This window comes from Vanacampus margaritifer, chromosome 1 (assembly GCF_051991255.1).
Source record: "Vanacampus margaritifer isolate UIUO_Vmar chromosome 1, RoL_Vmar_1.0, whole genome shotgun sequence".
Taxonomy (NCBI): Eukaryota; Metazoa; Chordata; class Actinopteri; order Syngnathiformes; family Syngnathidae; genus Vanacampus; species Vanacampus margaritifer.
In genome coordinates, this window is record NC_135432.1 from 37,380,566 (window position 1) to 37,397,914 (window position 17,349).

At 40.8% G+C, this 17,349-nt stretch overlaps 1 protein-coding gene across 4 annotated transcripts in view; it reads left to right on the plus strand.

The window, feature by feature from the left end:
- Positions 1–17,349, plus strand: part of dip2ba (disco-interacting protein 2 homolog Ba) — a 72,460-nt gene that overhangs the window by 33,480 nt on the left and 21,631 nt on the right. For 2 of the 4 annotated variants that reach the window (XM_077553006.1, XM_077553027.1), the window contains exons 4-25: positions 19–144; positions 1,048–1,284; positions 1,369–1,500; positions 2,377–2,496; positions 3,195–3,392; positions 4,584–4,675; positions 4,764–4,874; positions 6,511–6,634; positions 6,883–6,992; positions 7,131–7,233; positions 9,148–9,212; positions 9,299–9,392; positions 9,473–9,592; positions 9,681–9,795; positions 10,471–10,610; positions 10,702–10,838; positions 11,123–11,203; positions 11,291–11,418; positions 11,501–11,615; positions 13,726–13,927; positions 14,012–14,124; positions 15,646–15,669. In XM_077553006.1, coding sequence (XP_077409132.1) covers positions 19–144; positions 1,048–1,284; positions 1,369–1,500; positions 2,377–2,496; positions 3,195–3,392; positions 4,584–4,675; positions 4,764–4,874; positions 6,511–6,634; positions 6,883–6,992; positions 7,131–7,233; positions 9,148–9,212; positions 9,299–9,392; positions 9,473–9,592; positions 9,681–9,795; positions 10,471–10,610; positions 10,702–10,838; positions 11,123–11,203; positions 11,291–11,418; positions 11,501–11,615; positions 13,726–13,927; positions 14,012–14,124; positions 15,646–15,669 — 2,687 coding nt within the window. The remainder of the gene's footprint in view (positions 1–18; positions 145–1,047; positions 1,285–1,368; positions 1,501–2,376; positions 2,497–3,194; positions 3,393–4,583; positions 4,676–4,763; positions 4,875–6,510; positions 6,635–6,882; positions 6,993–7,130; positions 7,234–9,147; positions 9,213–9,298; positions 9,393–9,472; positions 9,593–9,680; positions 9,796–10,470; positions 10,611–10,701; positions 10,839–11,122; positions 11,204–11,290; positions 11,419–11,500; positions 11,616–13,725; positions 13,928–14,011; positions 14,125–15,645; positions 15,670–17,349) is intronic. The other 2 variants (XM_077553016.1, XM_077553038.1) reach the window with 1 other exon arrangement.

Below are 17,349 nucleotides of genomic sequence, written 5' to 3' on the forward strand. Positions count from 1 at the left end.
CTATATTCATTTGTTTAGACATTCACACTGAAGCTGTGCAGGCAGCGCTAGCCAAACACAAAGAAGAGAAGATGGCCCTGCCCATGCCAACCAAGCGACGCTCAGCCTTTGTCCAGTCTCCTGGTGATGCCTGCACGCCTCCAGGTACAAACAACGGCTAATGCCTTACTCGCTTTAATATGCTTCAGGAGAGGTACCTTCAAGTTGGCTCACATTTTGTCATGTTCCATGACACTGGTCCATCTTGAATTTATCACCATCATTAAAGCTTAATTAACAAAATAGGCAATGTTTGAGGTGACATTTTAGCATTTTTAATCGTCACAAGAATAAGCAGGCATTAACCAGTCTAAAAGTAATGCGTTAAAAACAACAATTAATCACTCTTTAACAAATTTTTTTCTTTTTCATGTTTTTAACATTGTCCATTAAGTCGGTTGCCCTATTAGGCCACCATGAATCCCAAGTTGTGGTGGCCCTGCCAGAACCGGATTGTCCCTTAATTAAAACAGTAAATATTCATAATTATGCGGTAAATGTAGGCCTACCAGTGGATGCAATTGTGAAACTTATAGTCTTAGTGGTCAAAATGCACGCAAGTACGAGCGACCAAGGCAGCCACTAAAAGAAATATCCACAGTCTCACACAACTTGGGGAATGTTTCTGAATTAGGTCATGTCGAATAACATGGATGTAAAATATATTGATATTGTGATTTAAAACAATACTTAACGTAATGTATATTTGTATATGTAGGCCTACTTGTCGATGAAATAGTGATGCCTGCAGACTCAATAATACACAACAATATGCACGCGTGATTGGGAGCAATAGAATGGGGGTAAAAATAGCCAAGACGATTGATCAATTTAAGCGAAAACAGGCAGGTGGTAGCCCCGGGCTACCGTTAATGGCAGACACATGTAACTGCAAATTGTAAAAAATAAAAAAAATAAAATAGATATTGGCTCTTCATGGTGCACTAGCATATGAATATTGACCAATGACAAATTTCAAATGTTTTCAAATGTTTTTCTTTCCACCAGACACATCTTCTGCATCAGAGGATGAGGGTTCATTGCGCAGAAAGGCCGCCCTCAGTGCGGTGCTGGCCCAGGGCCTGCAAAGTCCTGATTACTGGATCAACCGTTCCGTCCAAAGCTCCTCCACTTCCTCATCGGCGTCCTCCACACTCTCCCATGGAGAGCAGAAAAGTCAGCCCCAGCCCCCGACTCAGCCTGCCCCTTCTGCGCTGGCCGATGTACTAGCACACATGCGCATCGGTAAACTCCCTTTATTAACAACACATGAATTGTTTGTTATGCTCTGTAGACATCTAGCACGCCCGCTTTGTGGTTCTCCATTAGAGAACAGTGTTCCTCCAGATGTGACATCGTCCTCCACTGCCCACGACAAAGGCTCGAGAATGGACCTACCTCCCGCCGTCAGGGGCATGAGCCGTGGGCAGAGCCGTTCTAGCATGTTGGATACTGCTGATGGTAGATACACCGCACACACATGCATACAATCACACAAAAGATGTGTGTGCCTGTCTACATTTTTACTGTGTGAGAAATAAAACCCAGCAATCACTTCTTAACCAATCCAGATACACAAGTACCGTTCAATAAATGACCTTTATAATATCTAATAAAAGATCATTTGTTTCAGTAGTTCAATTCAAAATGTGAAACTACAGTATGTGCATTATGCAGATTGATTAAATACTTGCCAATTCCTACCTAAAAGTCTTTTTGAATTTTTTTTCTTATATAATGTTCTAATTTCTTAAGATGGTGATTTTTTTCTTTTTTGTCAGCTGAGCTATTATCATCAAAACTGCCCAAAAATAAAATCAGGAACTACTTCACACTGTGTGTAGTGACTCTATCAATAATGTTTCCCTTTTTTAATTGAGCTACTAAAATCAATGACATTTTTTTAAACCATTTTATTGATAGGCATCTATGGTGATGACACACAGTTGAGTGTGTTCAATTAAGTCAAGCAACATGGCGCTAATCACACGTATTTTTTTTGTCTTCTTTCTTTTGGGTCCATTAATCCATCTTGACTTTCATTTAAAAAGGAAAACGACAAGGTAATACAAGTGGGATGGGAAGGGATGCCGAAGACGTCTGCGTCAGCTTGCTTTTCACTCTCCATGTTTGTCTCGTGACTTAAATCTCCTAGGCTCTTTTCCCTTAATTCTCCGAACTGTGTCCGTCCAACTAGTTCAAATCTTTCTTGTAGCTGATTTTGACCTCGGCTGTGTGAGTGAGTGTCTACTACAACAGCAATGTGTGTGAGTTGCATATGTGGTTAATGTTTAGCTTTATTGGTTTCTTTGTTGATGGTGGTGGTTGTTTATGCAGGTGTGCCTGTCAACAGCAGAGTGTCCACCAAGATTCAACAGTTGCTAAACACACTCAAACGGCCCAAAAGACCACCACTCAGTGAATTTTTCCTCGACGACTCGGAGGAAATAGTTGAAGGTGAGAAAATAAATAAATTAATTTCATTTAGGGGTGTCAAAATTAGTGTGTTCATTTTGAGTTGATTTAAAGTTCCTTTAACCGCCCACTTACTTGGAAAACCTGTACTGGGGGAATTCCAGTTGCAACGCAGCAGACACGTCCACGTCACAATTTAGCAGTATGAAAAATTTAATAATAATGCATATTTGTGGAGACTGGAGTCAAGTTGTATTTTCCAATTTTAAAAAAGTACAGAATTTTCCAAGTTCATGTTAATCTTTAACATCAGCTCTTAATTATGCCATCTAGTGGCAGAAAAATGACATCAACACAAATCAATATCACAATTTTTTTTTAACAGTACATTTCATCTTTTTAATTTTAACTAAATTTTATGAATTATTATGAAATTACTGTATCAATGACTAAAATATGCAGCCATATTTCTATTAGTTTAACATTCTGTTCCACTTTTATCTTAACAAGAGTATGAAACTTAGAAAAATATATTTTATTGTACATTTTATTGTACATTTAGAACAGATATTAAATGTGTGATTAATTGTGAGTTAACTATTGAAGTCATGTGATTAATTACGATAAAAAAAATAGACTGATACCCCTACATTCATTACATTGTTGTAATGAATGTAGGGGTGTCAGTCGATTTTTTATTTTCACTTATACTTTTTGTCATGAACCTTTTTTTCCTCCAGTTCCCCAGCCAGACCCCAACACCCCAAAACCGGAGGGTCGTCAAATCATCCCAGTGAAGGGGGAGCCTCTCGGTGTTGTTAGTAACTGGCCTCCTGCCCTGCAAGCGGCCCTTGCTCGCTGGGGGGCCACACAGGCCAAAAGCCCCGCCCTCACAGCGCTGGACATTACAGGAAAACCCCTCTACACTGTCACATATGGTGAGCAACAATTTGTTACAAATTGTCAATAGTGGTAGCTCAAAGTTAAATGATAATCTGTTCTGTGATGCTGGGCCAATTTGGAAGAAAACCTTTAATAGCAATACAGGCAATTATTTCATTGACAATATAATTGTCATACTCGTGTGGAGTTTGAATGTTCTCCCCATGCTTGTTAGGGTTTCTCCCGTTACTCCAGTTTCCTCCCACATTCCAAAAACATGCATGGTAAGTTAATTGAAGACTAAATTTCCCGTAGGTATGAATGTAAGTGGGAATGGTTGTCTATATGTACCCTGCGATTTGACAAAAAAACATTATGTTCACGAGTGATCTGGTGACATGGCAGTTAACCGTCGGCTTTTAGTGTGAGGAGATGAAGTTGTGATCTACGTCTTCAATCAGTGTTCCTTCTTGTCAAAGTTGTTTTACGCACTTGAAAATGACAGCTTCCAAACAGCGATGTAGAACTGGTTTCAAACTTGTTTTACACAAAGTTGTTTTTATCATGCTGTTGCTTACTAAACAATTACAACTATTTTGCTAAAGAAATTACTGAAGTCCATCTTGATAAATTGCGTGATGTCTAGATCGGGCTGCACGTGTCATGCGGCTTTAAAGCGGCTGTTCTGATTGATGTAGTGGCACATGTAAATGCCAGATTAGAATAGATCATGTCACATTTAAACAGCTGACCAGAGATCAGAACTACAAAGAAGTCTGAATGTCAACCCGGCTACAGAAGATTCAAATTAAAATCCTTTGTTCATAAGAAGCTGCCGGCTATTCCTATCAGTTTTGTGCAAGTGAAGAAAACAAGAAGAGTTAAGCTACCAAAATAAAAGCGGTAATTTTGTTCAACATGCCTTAACAGAAGCAATGCTGCTGAATAACCCATATGACTACTGCCCATCTCAGGATGCTGATTCATTCTGAATGAAAGTACTTGGACACCGTGAGCTTTATTTCTGCTTAGAAATGAAGTCTGCTTACTTCACATTATCCGTAAGAAAAAGTGTCACAAAAGCCAAAGGGAAGGGAAAACACACATGCACAGTTAATCCTTTCATGTTAGCTAAAATGAGGTATAGTGCAGTTTGCTAATGGCTAATGTCATATATGGTAATGGCTCCAATTATGGAAATTTTGTTTAACTTTTTCACCAACGTTTTTTTTATTTCTTTCTTTTAGGCAAACTGTGGAGTCGCAGTTTGAAACTGGCTTACACGCTACTGAATAAACTAGGCACAAAGACGGAACCTGTGCTACAACCTGGAGATCGAGTAAGAGCATGTCGAATCACTGCACGTAGAATGTTGTACACACGTGACAGAAATTATGGGGTTTTTTTGGGGGGTTTTCGCCTCCTAGGTGGCGCTGGTGTACCCAAACAGTGACCCGGGAATGTTCTGGGTTGCATTCTATGGCTGTTTGTTGGCTGAAGTCATCCCTGTGCCTATTGAAGTACCACTGTCAAAACAAGTAAGGACAATGTAATCAAGGTTCGAAAAAGACACAATCTCCTTGTCAGCGTCAAATTGTGCTAACCAAGTTCTAGATCATCGTATTCTTCTGATCCAAATACTAACATTCGTCATGATTGAGGAAAAGATGTCGGGAACCAGGAAACAGAAATACCACGACATTTTGGAAAATTCAGTCACGCTTCTTTTTGGTCAATGAAAATGAAGAGACATTTTAGCATAGTTTTTATTTTGTAAACCACATTTAGTCTCGTTCCTACTCGACAACAATATGGCATTACAGATTTAATTATCGTTATTGTCACGTGACCAGCATTTTAGTTGCATCTCATCACCCTGATGTGATAAAGGTTTGTTGACGAATATATTTCGTCTTCATTTTTGTTGACGACAGCAACACTAAAAAGTCTTGCTCCTGCTCTTTCTCTTAGTCGGTTGTAGTGTCTACACTCCAGGGCTGAAGTACTCTAGTCCGGACTTACTCAACACTTTTTTTCAGTATTGTTCAACACTTTTTCTTTTGTCTGTCTTTTGACTGCTTGGCAGTTGGACTTGGACTTGTCTCTGCCTTCGGCCATTGGACGCACAAAATATTTTTATCGACTTGACTGTTTATATTTCTGAAAATTAACGGCCTCCTTCAAATGAACTTAAAATATCATGATGACAATGATAGCAGTGATCTTCATATGCTGAACCAAACGATCATTGTGCATTAGGTTTTTATTATGTATTCACAGAATCTGGGACGAAATCAGCAACAGCAAACCTTGCTGCAGCAAAGCGTTCACGTTCATTCATTAGGTTTTCGTTTGGCGCTGTTTTGTAGCCACTTCTCACTGCTCACTGCAGTTTGCTGTTCCCGGGGTCCCCTCTCCTCCTTGTCTCATGTCTCTATTGTGAGGTCGACCACCATAAAGTAACATTAATTTTTAAATAGTTTTTGTTGTTTATCTGCACACAGGGTTAATAAAGCAAAAGGTTCTTTGCCATCTAAGAAGAGTGTTGAGCATAATTATAATGACGTGTCTCTAATTTTGTGGCCGTGGAAATAGTATTTCTCTGTCTTACGCTTTTCTCTTGGACTCGATAAAGGTGGACTTGACTACATCCCTGTTACGCACATACACGAACTTGCACATGAGCATACACAAGCACACAAAACATCCCTTTGACAGCGTTGGGAACTTGGCACTGGTTGATGAAACCTCGGACAATGCAACTAACAGTTAAAAAATAAATAAATAAAATCCTAGCCACCCTTGTGTGTCGTTAGCCGCTACCCAAGTCCGGTCTTCGAGAACCACTATTTTCCCTTTTTCAACGCACGTGATTCATCTGATCAGGATCATTATCAGGCTTCTGCCAGCTTGATGATGAGCTGATCATTTGATTCAGGTGTGTTGGAGGAGGGAGACATAAAACAAGCTGGAGGGGCTCTCAAGGACTGGACTTAGGTACCCCTGCACTACATCATGAGTATTTATGCTGTTATATAAGGGTGTGCATTATTGATGGGAAATTACGGTACTAAATTGCTCCTCAAATGAAGTCACTGATTAGCAAAAGTGCTCCTCAGTGAAAAATAGTTATTTCGAGCTTTGATACTAATTAGCTGTTTTCTCTCTCCGTAGGATGCAGGCAGCCAACAGATAGGCTTCCTCTTGGGCATCTGTGGCGTCAGTCTGGCACTGACCAGCGAAGTGTGTCTCAAAGGGCTGCCCAAGACACCAAATGGAGAGATCATCCAGTTCAAAGGTCAGGCAGCTCTCAGGCTCTCACCAATATGTACTAATGGCTCATCTTTGGTTATACTGTACCGTATGTGCTTCCTGGAGACCTATTACAAGAGGTCATCATTAGAAAGACTACATTGTGGTGTTGATATTTGCCTGGCATCTCTATGTGAGCAGTGGGAACTGCTAAGTGAAAGCATTGTTTTAATGATGCCCATCAAGTGGTTTCCTTACTCCTTGTGTCAGCTAAAACTTGTTCACTTTCTTCAGGATGGCCAAGAATGAAATGGGTGGTGACGGACACCAAATACCTGACCAAACCTTCCAAAGATTGGCAGCCTCATATTCCCACCGCAAACACTGACACTGCCTACATTGAGGTGCGTACTGAAGGCAAATGTATTGTTCTGATCTTGTAGCTTATAAAATCTCACAAATGTGTAGTTTAGTGTTGAAATTACTGGTTGACCTACGCTTCTTGTCTAAATATTGTTTGTGTGTGTTTCCATTCATTACAGTACAAAGCCAGCAAGGAGGGGACCGTGATGGGAGTGGCTGTGTCCAAGATCTCCATGCTGACTCACTGTCAAGCACTGACACAGGCCTGCAACTACTGCGAAGGTCAGTTTGTAATGAGACAATATTTAGGGACGGGATTTAAACGTGGCGTTAAAAAGGGCCTAAGCAGCAACTAGGTCCTATTTTTATTTTGTAGGCATTCTAATTCCTCTTCTTCTTCTCCTTCTTCCTCTTCTATGGCTGTGTCCGAATGTGCACACTACTCCAAATATATAGTGCACTACTAAAGGAGGGGTCACGCCATTTTGTAGCGCTTGTCGGAATGTCCAACAGAAAAAAAATGCAGTCTACTCAAAATTACCCACAATGCACTTTAAAAAGTAGCGAACATTGATGGTCACTCAACCGGTTGATATAGACCACAATGCATTGCGAGTATGGAAAAAATCAAATGGCGCAAGCGAAAGAATCAAAGCCATACATCAACTATATACTATAAAATATATATAATTTGTTTTGTTTGAAAATATGTACAACAAAGGAAATAGAATACAGTTTTAAAATATTTTTATTCACAGTAAATAGTCTGAGATTTATGTGTGATTTGTCATAACAGGTACTGACGGTGGTCACGTGAAATGTGACTAGGAGCAATAACATCACATATTAACTATATAGTGTGGGACTATATAGTGAATTAGGGGTTTGAACATAGCTTATATCATTTTTTTCTTCCTCTTCCTTTCTTTTATGTATGCTGCTGCTGATGAATCACATTTAGGGATCTTAACATGCACGAAAGCTCACCAAACTAAGCAGACACAAACTAAACGCTCACCTGCGTGCTGCCGTCTCGGGTTGACGTGTTCATGGATGAAACCAAGGGACTTCCTAATTTTTCGTATAAATAGCGCTCTGTAGCGCGCTTCTGGAGGTCATGGGACTATGGTCTGAACTATAATAGTAGTTGCTGAACTTTTTGGTGACAAACTCTATGAGTCCAGAAATGCAAAGTATATTTCATTTTACATTACCTTCTTCATGTAGATTTTGCATACAGGCCTCATCGATATTTGCTGCCAAATTATAGCAGTTGCCTTTATTAGGGGGAGACCAAGGCGCTTGAGTGGCCATCTTGTCTCGTTCTGTCTAATGGGCGGTCATGTGACTGTCACATGACTAGTAGAAGCCTTCTAATAATTTTAAATAATTTTAATACTAATCGTTATAATAATATTAATTTGAAAACACAAATACAATATATGTACTATCCCAAAAATGTTTCTTCTTTTTACTATGACAGCATTGAAAGTGACGCTGTTGCCATTTTTAGACACTCCAGGATACCATCACTGTAATACCGCCCAACCCTAATTCATATAGATTTTTTTTTTTTAGCTTCTTGCTTATACTGTACTACATGTATGCATGTGAGATATAGTTATTATTTTTGTCTGCTTGGGATCACCATCCTCAAATTCTACAGCACAATATCTATGACGTTTAATGTGTGGCCTGGTTAATGACATAGAATTGAGCCATCGAGGATGTACAGTTGTTGGGCTATTAACTGGCTTTAGCATTAGCCACTCACTCTGGCGTCAGTTCAGGCTGCTGACAAGTCGGCTAAGAATGTGCGTGTTTTTACTGTTTTTTTGTCACAATATGTCCCATCAAAGCGATTGGAAGAGACCCAGTGGCTGTTTCCATCCTCCCTCCTACCTAAGCACCTTTTTGGATTACAAATTGTTGTAACTCGCAGTGGTAGGCTGTATTGAATTTGCTTATGATGTGTTAATGATGCTCCACTATTAGAGTAGGACTGAATCAGAATGACCAACACTAACAATGATAATTTTGTCTATAGGCGCCTATTTGGGCACTTAATTGGGCACCACACGACACTAGACAAAGCATTAGCTCTCATTGTGTGTGTGTGTGTGTGTGTGTGTGTGTGTGTGTGTGTGTGTGTGTGTCTCTCCAATTTGCTAATTGTGTTGCTTATTTTCAACTTAGGTGAAACTCTGGTCAATGTGTTAGACTGCAAAAAGGACATGGGCTTGTGGCATGGCGTCTTAACGGTAAGATAAGTGGGGCCATTTGTCCTCTCTAGCCATGAGACTGGTAGGAAATCCCAATATTGACAATGTGCATGTGGTCCTTACAGAGTGTCATGAATCGAATTCATACTATTACTGTGCCGTATTCCGTGATGAAAGCCTGTCCCATGTCCTGGGTGCAGAGGGTGCACATTCACAAAGGTTTGCCTTCATCACTCTTCTTATGATAGTTGTCTGTCTATTGTTTGTCAGGGTGCATCATGTTTCTTGTCATGTCACAGCCCGCGTGGCCTTGGTGAAGTGCCGTGACCTTCACTGGGCAATGATGGCCCACAAAGATCAGAGGGACACCAACCTGTCCTCCATCCGAATGCTCATTGTAGCCGATGGGGCAAATCCATGTGAGTCGCATCCCTTTTTTTAACGTTATGTAGACCTTTTCTTGGTTTAGTGATATAACTCTTTTCCACCTTTGTTTTGTGCTGTTAGGGTCTGTGTCATCATGTGATGCCTTCCTGAATGTGTTCCAGTCTCACGGTCTAAAGCCTGAGGTCATCTGTCCATGTGCCACCTCACCTGAAGCTTTGACGGTGGCCATTCGCAGGTACAATAGGGTTCATATTCTCCCATTTGTCTAAGAGGGAAAAGGCATGTTGTTGTGCACTTTTCTGGCTGCGCAGGCTTTTTCCTGTCAAATCTGGCCTCGCGGGCATTCCCTGGTCAACCTAAAGGCTTTTTCCTCTTATGCACACGAGGCTTCAGTAGGTCAAAAGTGCCCTGGGAAGGTCAAACTTTTTATTAAGTTGGGATGTAGTTACATTATATGCCACACATATTTTTAATTTACAAAAAGGATATGCCTCGTTACCTTGTGGTATAAGTGAGTGACGAGAATCTTTGCTTCTTCCTCTTCGGGTGTAACCTAAGGTTCCTTTGCCGTTTTCGTCAACATTGTGGGTTTTGTCGGGGAGAAAACTTGCAACGATACACCACTTCTGCGTCACCACACCACCAATAGCAAGCTAGCACAATACAGTATTGTATTGTACAGGAGACACCACATGGAAGAGTTCTATTGACAATATCACACAGTCACTTAGCGAATCAAGACATGCATTCATACACTGTAAAAAAATCAAACAAACCAAAAAGCACGCTGTATAAAAAGCACTGTAAAAACAGTCCAGTTGCAATCAATTCAATGCCCTGAGAATGAAACGACTTGGATCCGTCAAGCCTGTGGCTCACATGATCTCCTCTCCTATTACCTCCGCTGCAGACCCGGTGCACGAGGAGCTCCTCTGCCAGCCAGGGCCATCCTCTCCATGGGCGGCCTGAGCCACAGTGTGATTAGAGTGAACACAGAGGACAAGAACTCGGCTCTCACTGTTCAAGACGTCGGCCACATTATGCCTGGAGGTTTGTTCACATGTGCTAACTTCTGACAACATTGTAACACAAAATTTTGCCATACCCAGAATTGATGTTCTGAACATAATTTGTATTTCAGCTCTGATGTGCATCGTGAAACCAGATGGCTCGCCTCAGCTGTGCAAAACAGACGAGATAGGAGAGATTGTGATCAGCTCCCGAGCGGGAGGCACCATGTACTACGGTCTTCCTGGGGTCACCAAGAACACTTTTGAGGTCTGTCCAAAACCCAAATCGAAGAGATCATCTCGACATGAAATGTTTTTGTTATCCGAAAATACTTCTAAAAGGGAAACCAAGCACTTTTATTTGAAGACACACACCTTTTTAACCGCTCATAACTACACTTGGAATGTGCATTTCAGAACACACGGGAAATTAAAATTGGGTATGAATAATTGCACAAAATAAATAAGACTGGCTGCAAATGGTGCCTCTTTTGTCAAGTTATAACACTTCTTAGACTTTTTGTACTACAATCTAATGTGTTGCCCCCTTAGGTGATCCCTGTCAACCAATCTGGAGCGCCTTTGGGAGAAGTTCCCTTTACCCGAACTGGTTTACTTGGATTTATTGGCCCAGTAAGTCCCATACAGCAAGAAAAAAAGTATGGACAAGTTAGTATACGTCTAGTAGGCGCTGATATGCTCTTTGTGTTCTTCCAACAGGGCAGCCTGGTATTTGTTGTGGGCAAGATTGAAGTGTTGCTGATGGTGAGCCGGCGACGCCACAGCGCTGATGACTTGGTGGCCACCGCTCTCGCCGTGGAGCCTGTTAAAACAGTTTACAGGGGAAGGTGGGACAATGCATGCTTGGTAATATGAAATGTGTAATACTTCATAATTTGTGTGTTTTTTCATTCCTCTGACTATTTCTAGGATCGCCGTGTTTTCAGTGACTGTTTTTTATGATGAGAGGATCGTGATTGTGGCAGAGCAACGGCCTGATGCCAGTGAGGAGGACAGTTTCCAGTGGATGAGTCGAGTTCTGCAGGTGTGTAAGGGTCTCTCTCCTTCACAGTGGAAATGCCTCAGAAGTTTGGTGATTCAACAAAACTTAGGTGAAATATAAGCCCCAAAATTCTTATCATTTTGGGAGTGACATGCCGTAGGTGTACTAAACCTCATTTTATCAAGCATCAAAGGAGGAACTCTATGTGTTTTGCCATTCTTTCTCTTTGTGTTTTTGTAGCACTTTTTCTGAAATGATGACAGAAAAAGAATATCCCATTTGCGTGAAGAAAGCAAACTTGGGCTTAGGATACAACGATACAGCTTTCGCTGTAATGGTGTTACTGGTCTTCATTTGGTGGGTTTCTACTTACTGTTTTTGCTGCATTGCTGTTGGCTTGATTAGGCAGTATTGAGCTGAGTTATTTTTTATTTTTTTTACTTTGATCTTCTGCAAATGGCACCGTGCATTTGATTGTGATGTTTTCTAAGAAGGAGCATTAATTTCTAATAATTAATAAACACTTGCTACTAACTTGCCACTGACTAGCTAGTAGGGGTGCAACTGTTTCGGATTTTGTTGTACGATTATAGTCTGAGAAAAAAAATGATTTTTTCGGTTATTCTTATAGACATAAAAATAAATCACATCAGCATTCTTTGAAAATGTTTATTTTTTAACAACAATGAATAACTGAAAATAAATTTAAAAAAAGTTGCTGCCTTTTAAAACAAATACAACACGCAAATAAGTAAAAAAAATAATAATTTGTTTCAGAACTTGAAAAGCTCAAATTGGCTTTAACTTTATAATAATTTTATATACTGAATACTAAAATTTTAAGTATGGTTCTGGGCACTAGGCATAACAAGTACCAAGTAACATGTAGCCTCTTTTTCTTTCATCTTTCAATTTCTATTTCAATCATACTTTCAGGTGAAATGTTCGTCCACAGCTTTTAAACTGGCGTTTTGTGCAGTTTACGCTACACATGTAGGCATTTTGCAGCCAAATGTGTATGCCGAGATACTTTTCTTGGGAGTCCCAAAATGGCGGCCCCGTGGCTTCAAAAGTCTCGGGCCGAATTTGTCGACTGCATGACATCACTACCAGCGTGACTCGAGAGCACGCATGGACTTGCATATGAATGGATTATCAATGCTGCTTTTTGGTAGCGCATTGACTGACAGTCCATTCATGTGTAAGTCCGTGCGTGCTGTCTTAGTCGCGACGGTAGTGACGACATGCAGCCGACAAATTCAGAGGACCCAGCCTTGTGAATTTGGACACCGCTTGTGTCCAAATCGACAAGTTTTTTTTCTCCAGAAAACCGTCAGTGGGACAAGTGTTTGCCATTATTTCTTGGAATTTAAGACGGCCAATTGTCATTGCACTTTGGCATTGCAAATGTGAAGGATAATTGATTGCTTTAAATTTATTTGAACAGAATGTTTACTGATAAAGCCTACTTTTATCACTGCGAGCATGAAGGTCTCAAGAATGTGGGCGTGTGTTTAGGCGGTGCGGGATTGGGTCCGCAAATGATGACGTCATAGAGTGAGTACCCGCTCGTTTTCTCGGACTGGGAGGGGCTGGTGCTTGGAGATCAGAATGACCTAGAATTTCTCATTGAGGGGCGAATGGAGGAGAACACCACTTCAGTGATGTTTTTGGGGAGGAACTCGCATTTTAACATGGCTAAAAGCTCCAAAAAGTTGATTTTTCACGTTACTGACCCTTTAAGAGGAACTGACATTATTACAACAACGCACAGTCTCCGTCTATCATCGAATGTTTTCATTGTTTTTTTTTTCTTGCAGACAAGCATGTTCTTCCACCCTGATCGTCCTCACTCCCTCCTCCTCATGCTCACTTTCACCATGCACATGCAGGCAGAGACTAATTGACAATTAGTCTTTTATTGACAATCATGCGCGGGCTCTTTTAAGTGAATGATGAGAAGCTCTGCCTTCATTTCTGTTTCATTTGCGACTGACATACATAACAATAGTTGTCTAATGTCTAGGCGTTGGAGTTTTTTTTGCGAGTCATTGTTTATTAATGAGGAACAAATGACCAATTTTGACATGCAAACTGAGATGCAAACCTGTTCATTTCGAGCTTTGTGCAATGATACATCTTCTCCCTACAGGCCATTGACAGTATCCACCAAGTGGGTTTATACTGCCTTGCACTGGTGCCTGCCAACACCCTCCCAAAGACACCCCTCGGCGGCATCCACATCTGTGAAACCAAGCAGAACTTCCTGGAGGGAAACCTGCACCCTTGCAACATCCTCATGTGCCCGCACACCTGCGTCACCAACATGCCCAAACCACGGCAAAAACAGCCTGGTGAGTTAGTTAAATTATGCCACTCGACTCAATTGAATGATGTGGTGTTGCTCAAAATGACTGTTTGCCATCTGATCTGTGCAGTGGACGTTGGTCCAGCATGTATGCTGGTGGGCAACCTAGTGGCAGGAAAACGTATTGCCCAGGCTACAGGCAGAGAACTGGGTGTGGTGGAGGACCAGGATTCGATTCGAAAGGTACCACAGAATAAACATTGACTGTGTTCAAACCTGTTAACAATGTTGGAGATATAAATACTAAATAATATGAAAGAAACTGAACTGGACCTTGTCTAACGGCATTACACATGCTATAAGTCGAAAGGACTAGAACAAGGGAAAACTGCAAACCTACAATTGAGCAAAATTAGACATACATTCATTAGGGTTACAGGAGATAATGGACTTTTCAATTTGAGAGTTGGTTCACCGGGAGTCAGTACTGGAAAAGCCCATGTCTAATGATTTGATTTTCAATGTGTAAAGAGCAATCTTTCAGTCATTCCCTTTTCAGTATTTGAGAAGCAGTCATATTTATTGAATGTATTTCTGTTTTGCGAACAAAAAATGTATCAAAAAGTATAAGGAGCAGAAAATAACCCTACACAGTAAATTTCGTGGGATAAATTTTACTCTAAAAAATATTCGGTCTCACTCTAAACAGAGTAAACTTTACACTTGGAAGACAGTAAAATACTAAAACAACAAAAAAGACACTCAAAGGGTTGAGGAACGATCCCACAACCTTCAGAATGAAAGACAGCCACTCTACCACTTTAGTTATGCTAGATAACATATTGCTGGTGTGTCCAGGAGACCAAAATGGAGGTACGAGGATTCCACCTGATACCTGCAATATATTGACACAGAGAATGAGTGGCATGGGTCAGTAATTAGATTGTCTGCCTCCCAACCTTGAAGGTTCTGTTATTGTTTCTCAACTGTTGAGTGTTTTTTCTTTTTTTTTTCTTTTGGAATATTTTTGTCAGGTTCAGTCAACATAGAACAGTTAATAAACAAACAGACAAGGAAGGAAGACAAGAGACTTAGATTATTTTTGCTCGCGAGGAGAACAGACAGAGCTGTGCACAGTTACAATCTCCTACCACTCTAAAGCACATTCTGCTGAGTCTTCTCTTTCTTTTTGTATTGTGGTCCCAAGGTACACAGCCGTTGCTGCTCTAAAGGTTGGGTGTATCACATAGCAACCATCACGGATATGACTCATTGCGCAGATAATAATGCAGACGTGTTTTTCTTTGGCACTGAAATTTTCAACAGTCAAAGTTCAACAGTTAAACCGCAAAATGTTCCAGCCGCTCTCTTGTGATAAGGGAACAGTTCATGTTTTGGAGCTGGAGCATGGGTCATGCTCCGTCTTGCGGGGCTCGGCTTTCTTCACAGACAACTTCAATTTACATGATTCAAACAAGGTTATACCGCTGAATAAATGCTTTGCAATACTATAAGAGTAAATATGGGATAACTTGTGTATATTTATTCTAACAATTTTACTCTCTTTTGAGTATCAAGTTTACTCTGTTTAGACTGGGACTGAATAAAGCCTTTTTCAGAGTAAAATTTACTGTACAAAATTTACAGTGTACTTGTGTGCACCACAATCTGATTTTGCTGTTAGTTAGGGACATTTTCATGTTGATGTCTTATCCTCCACCTCTTGTTATTCTACCTTTATTCTCACTTGGGGTTGGCCTTTAGCTCTGTATGTGGTCCACAATAATGGTAAGCTTCTAATCTAGCCTCTGCTACTACGCTTCTGCTGCTTGTCAGTCAAAACGTGCTTTCTGCAGTCGCAGCGTCCTCCAAGTCTCATGATGAGTGGTCAAGATCAGCCAGTAGGGGTCCACACATATTCGCTGACTCGGACGACTGCTGGAGGGGGTGCTTCAAGCACTGAATGTGCCTCTGGCGGTCGGGAGGGACAAAATAGAACTATAATTTCAGTTATAGGTTAAACCAGGGATAGGGAAGTTCGGTCCTAGAGAGCTGCAGTCCTGCATGTTTTCGGTGTCTCCTGACACACCCAGGTGTTTAAAATCATCAGCTCATAATTACGTTTTGTAGGAGCCTCTTAGCTATGTTCGAGAAGGGAGACATCAAATACATGCAGGACTGCGTCTCTCTAGGACTGAACTTGCCTACCCCTGGGTTAAACAAGGGTGTTATTGCGTTCTCTCATAATCAGCTGTCACAAGTGCAGCATGAATTCATTCAAGTCATATTCTATTCTATATATTCAAATAGCAACTACATTGTTGACTTTATGGTGTGCACCTCTTCTCGCTGTGACGCCGTGTGTGGCATGGCTTTGACGAGTGTCCAAGCAGCTCTGTCTTCCCGACCACCACCAAAGGACACCTTACACCCTCGCTTTATGCCCTCCCCTACGTGTTTAAAAGTCTTTTGCAAATGGGGGAGACTGGCGGTCTGAAAAACATTAATTTTCTTATCAGAGTGACATCTACATTTTTACATGATATGTTTGTAAATAGATAAAGTGATGGTCAAATTTAGTATATGCGCACTGTAGCGTAAATTAGGGTGCAATATATGCGACTCGAGAGACTGCCTGCAGTTCTCTTTGTCATCTCTAGGAGCAGTACTTCTGTTTGGATAATTTATTGAGTAAACAAATGAAAGAACTTCTGTAAATCAGTCTTTGTATGAAGGAGCTACAATGCAATAGTTTTGGACTTTTATTTACCAAATTAGAGTTTAACAAACAATTCACGCTGACGTTCTGTAATAGGCAAAGATTTTTACAGTATTTTCTATTTCTACTTAGCAAATTTAAAAAAAATTCACACGGTCCTATACTACTGCAAGCTTGACTAAATAAGAACACACGAAGGGGATACATGAGGAAAAGTGAATTGGGGGGAATTTCTAGATCAGGGGTGCCCAAGTCCGGTTCTTAAGAGCCCCTATCCAGCCTGTTTTCCATGTTTCTCTCTCACCAGCACACCTGATTCATGATCAGAATCGTTATCAGGCTTCTGCAAAGCTTGCTAATGTGCTGAACATTGGACTCAGCTGCATTGAAGGAGGGACACGTGGAAAACAGGCTGTATAGGGGTACTCACGAGGACCAGACTTGGACATCTCTGTTCTAGATTATGGAGTGATTGGGTGTAATGCAATGGTGAAATGTAAATGGTCTCATGGGGCTGATCTGATTAACACAGAAGAGCATGTAAACGGCAGATCGGAATGGATCATGTCACATGTAAACAGGTGACCAGAGATCTTCATTTGGAATGATTTCAATCAGAATAATTTAAAAGTCTCCATGTAAAACCGGCTAGTGTAATCTCCAATTTTGGTATGCACCAACTCCAAATTGTAAGGCAATCACAAAGACTTGCACTTACTCTCATTAACTCATTTGCTCCCAAAAACGTA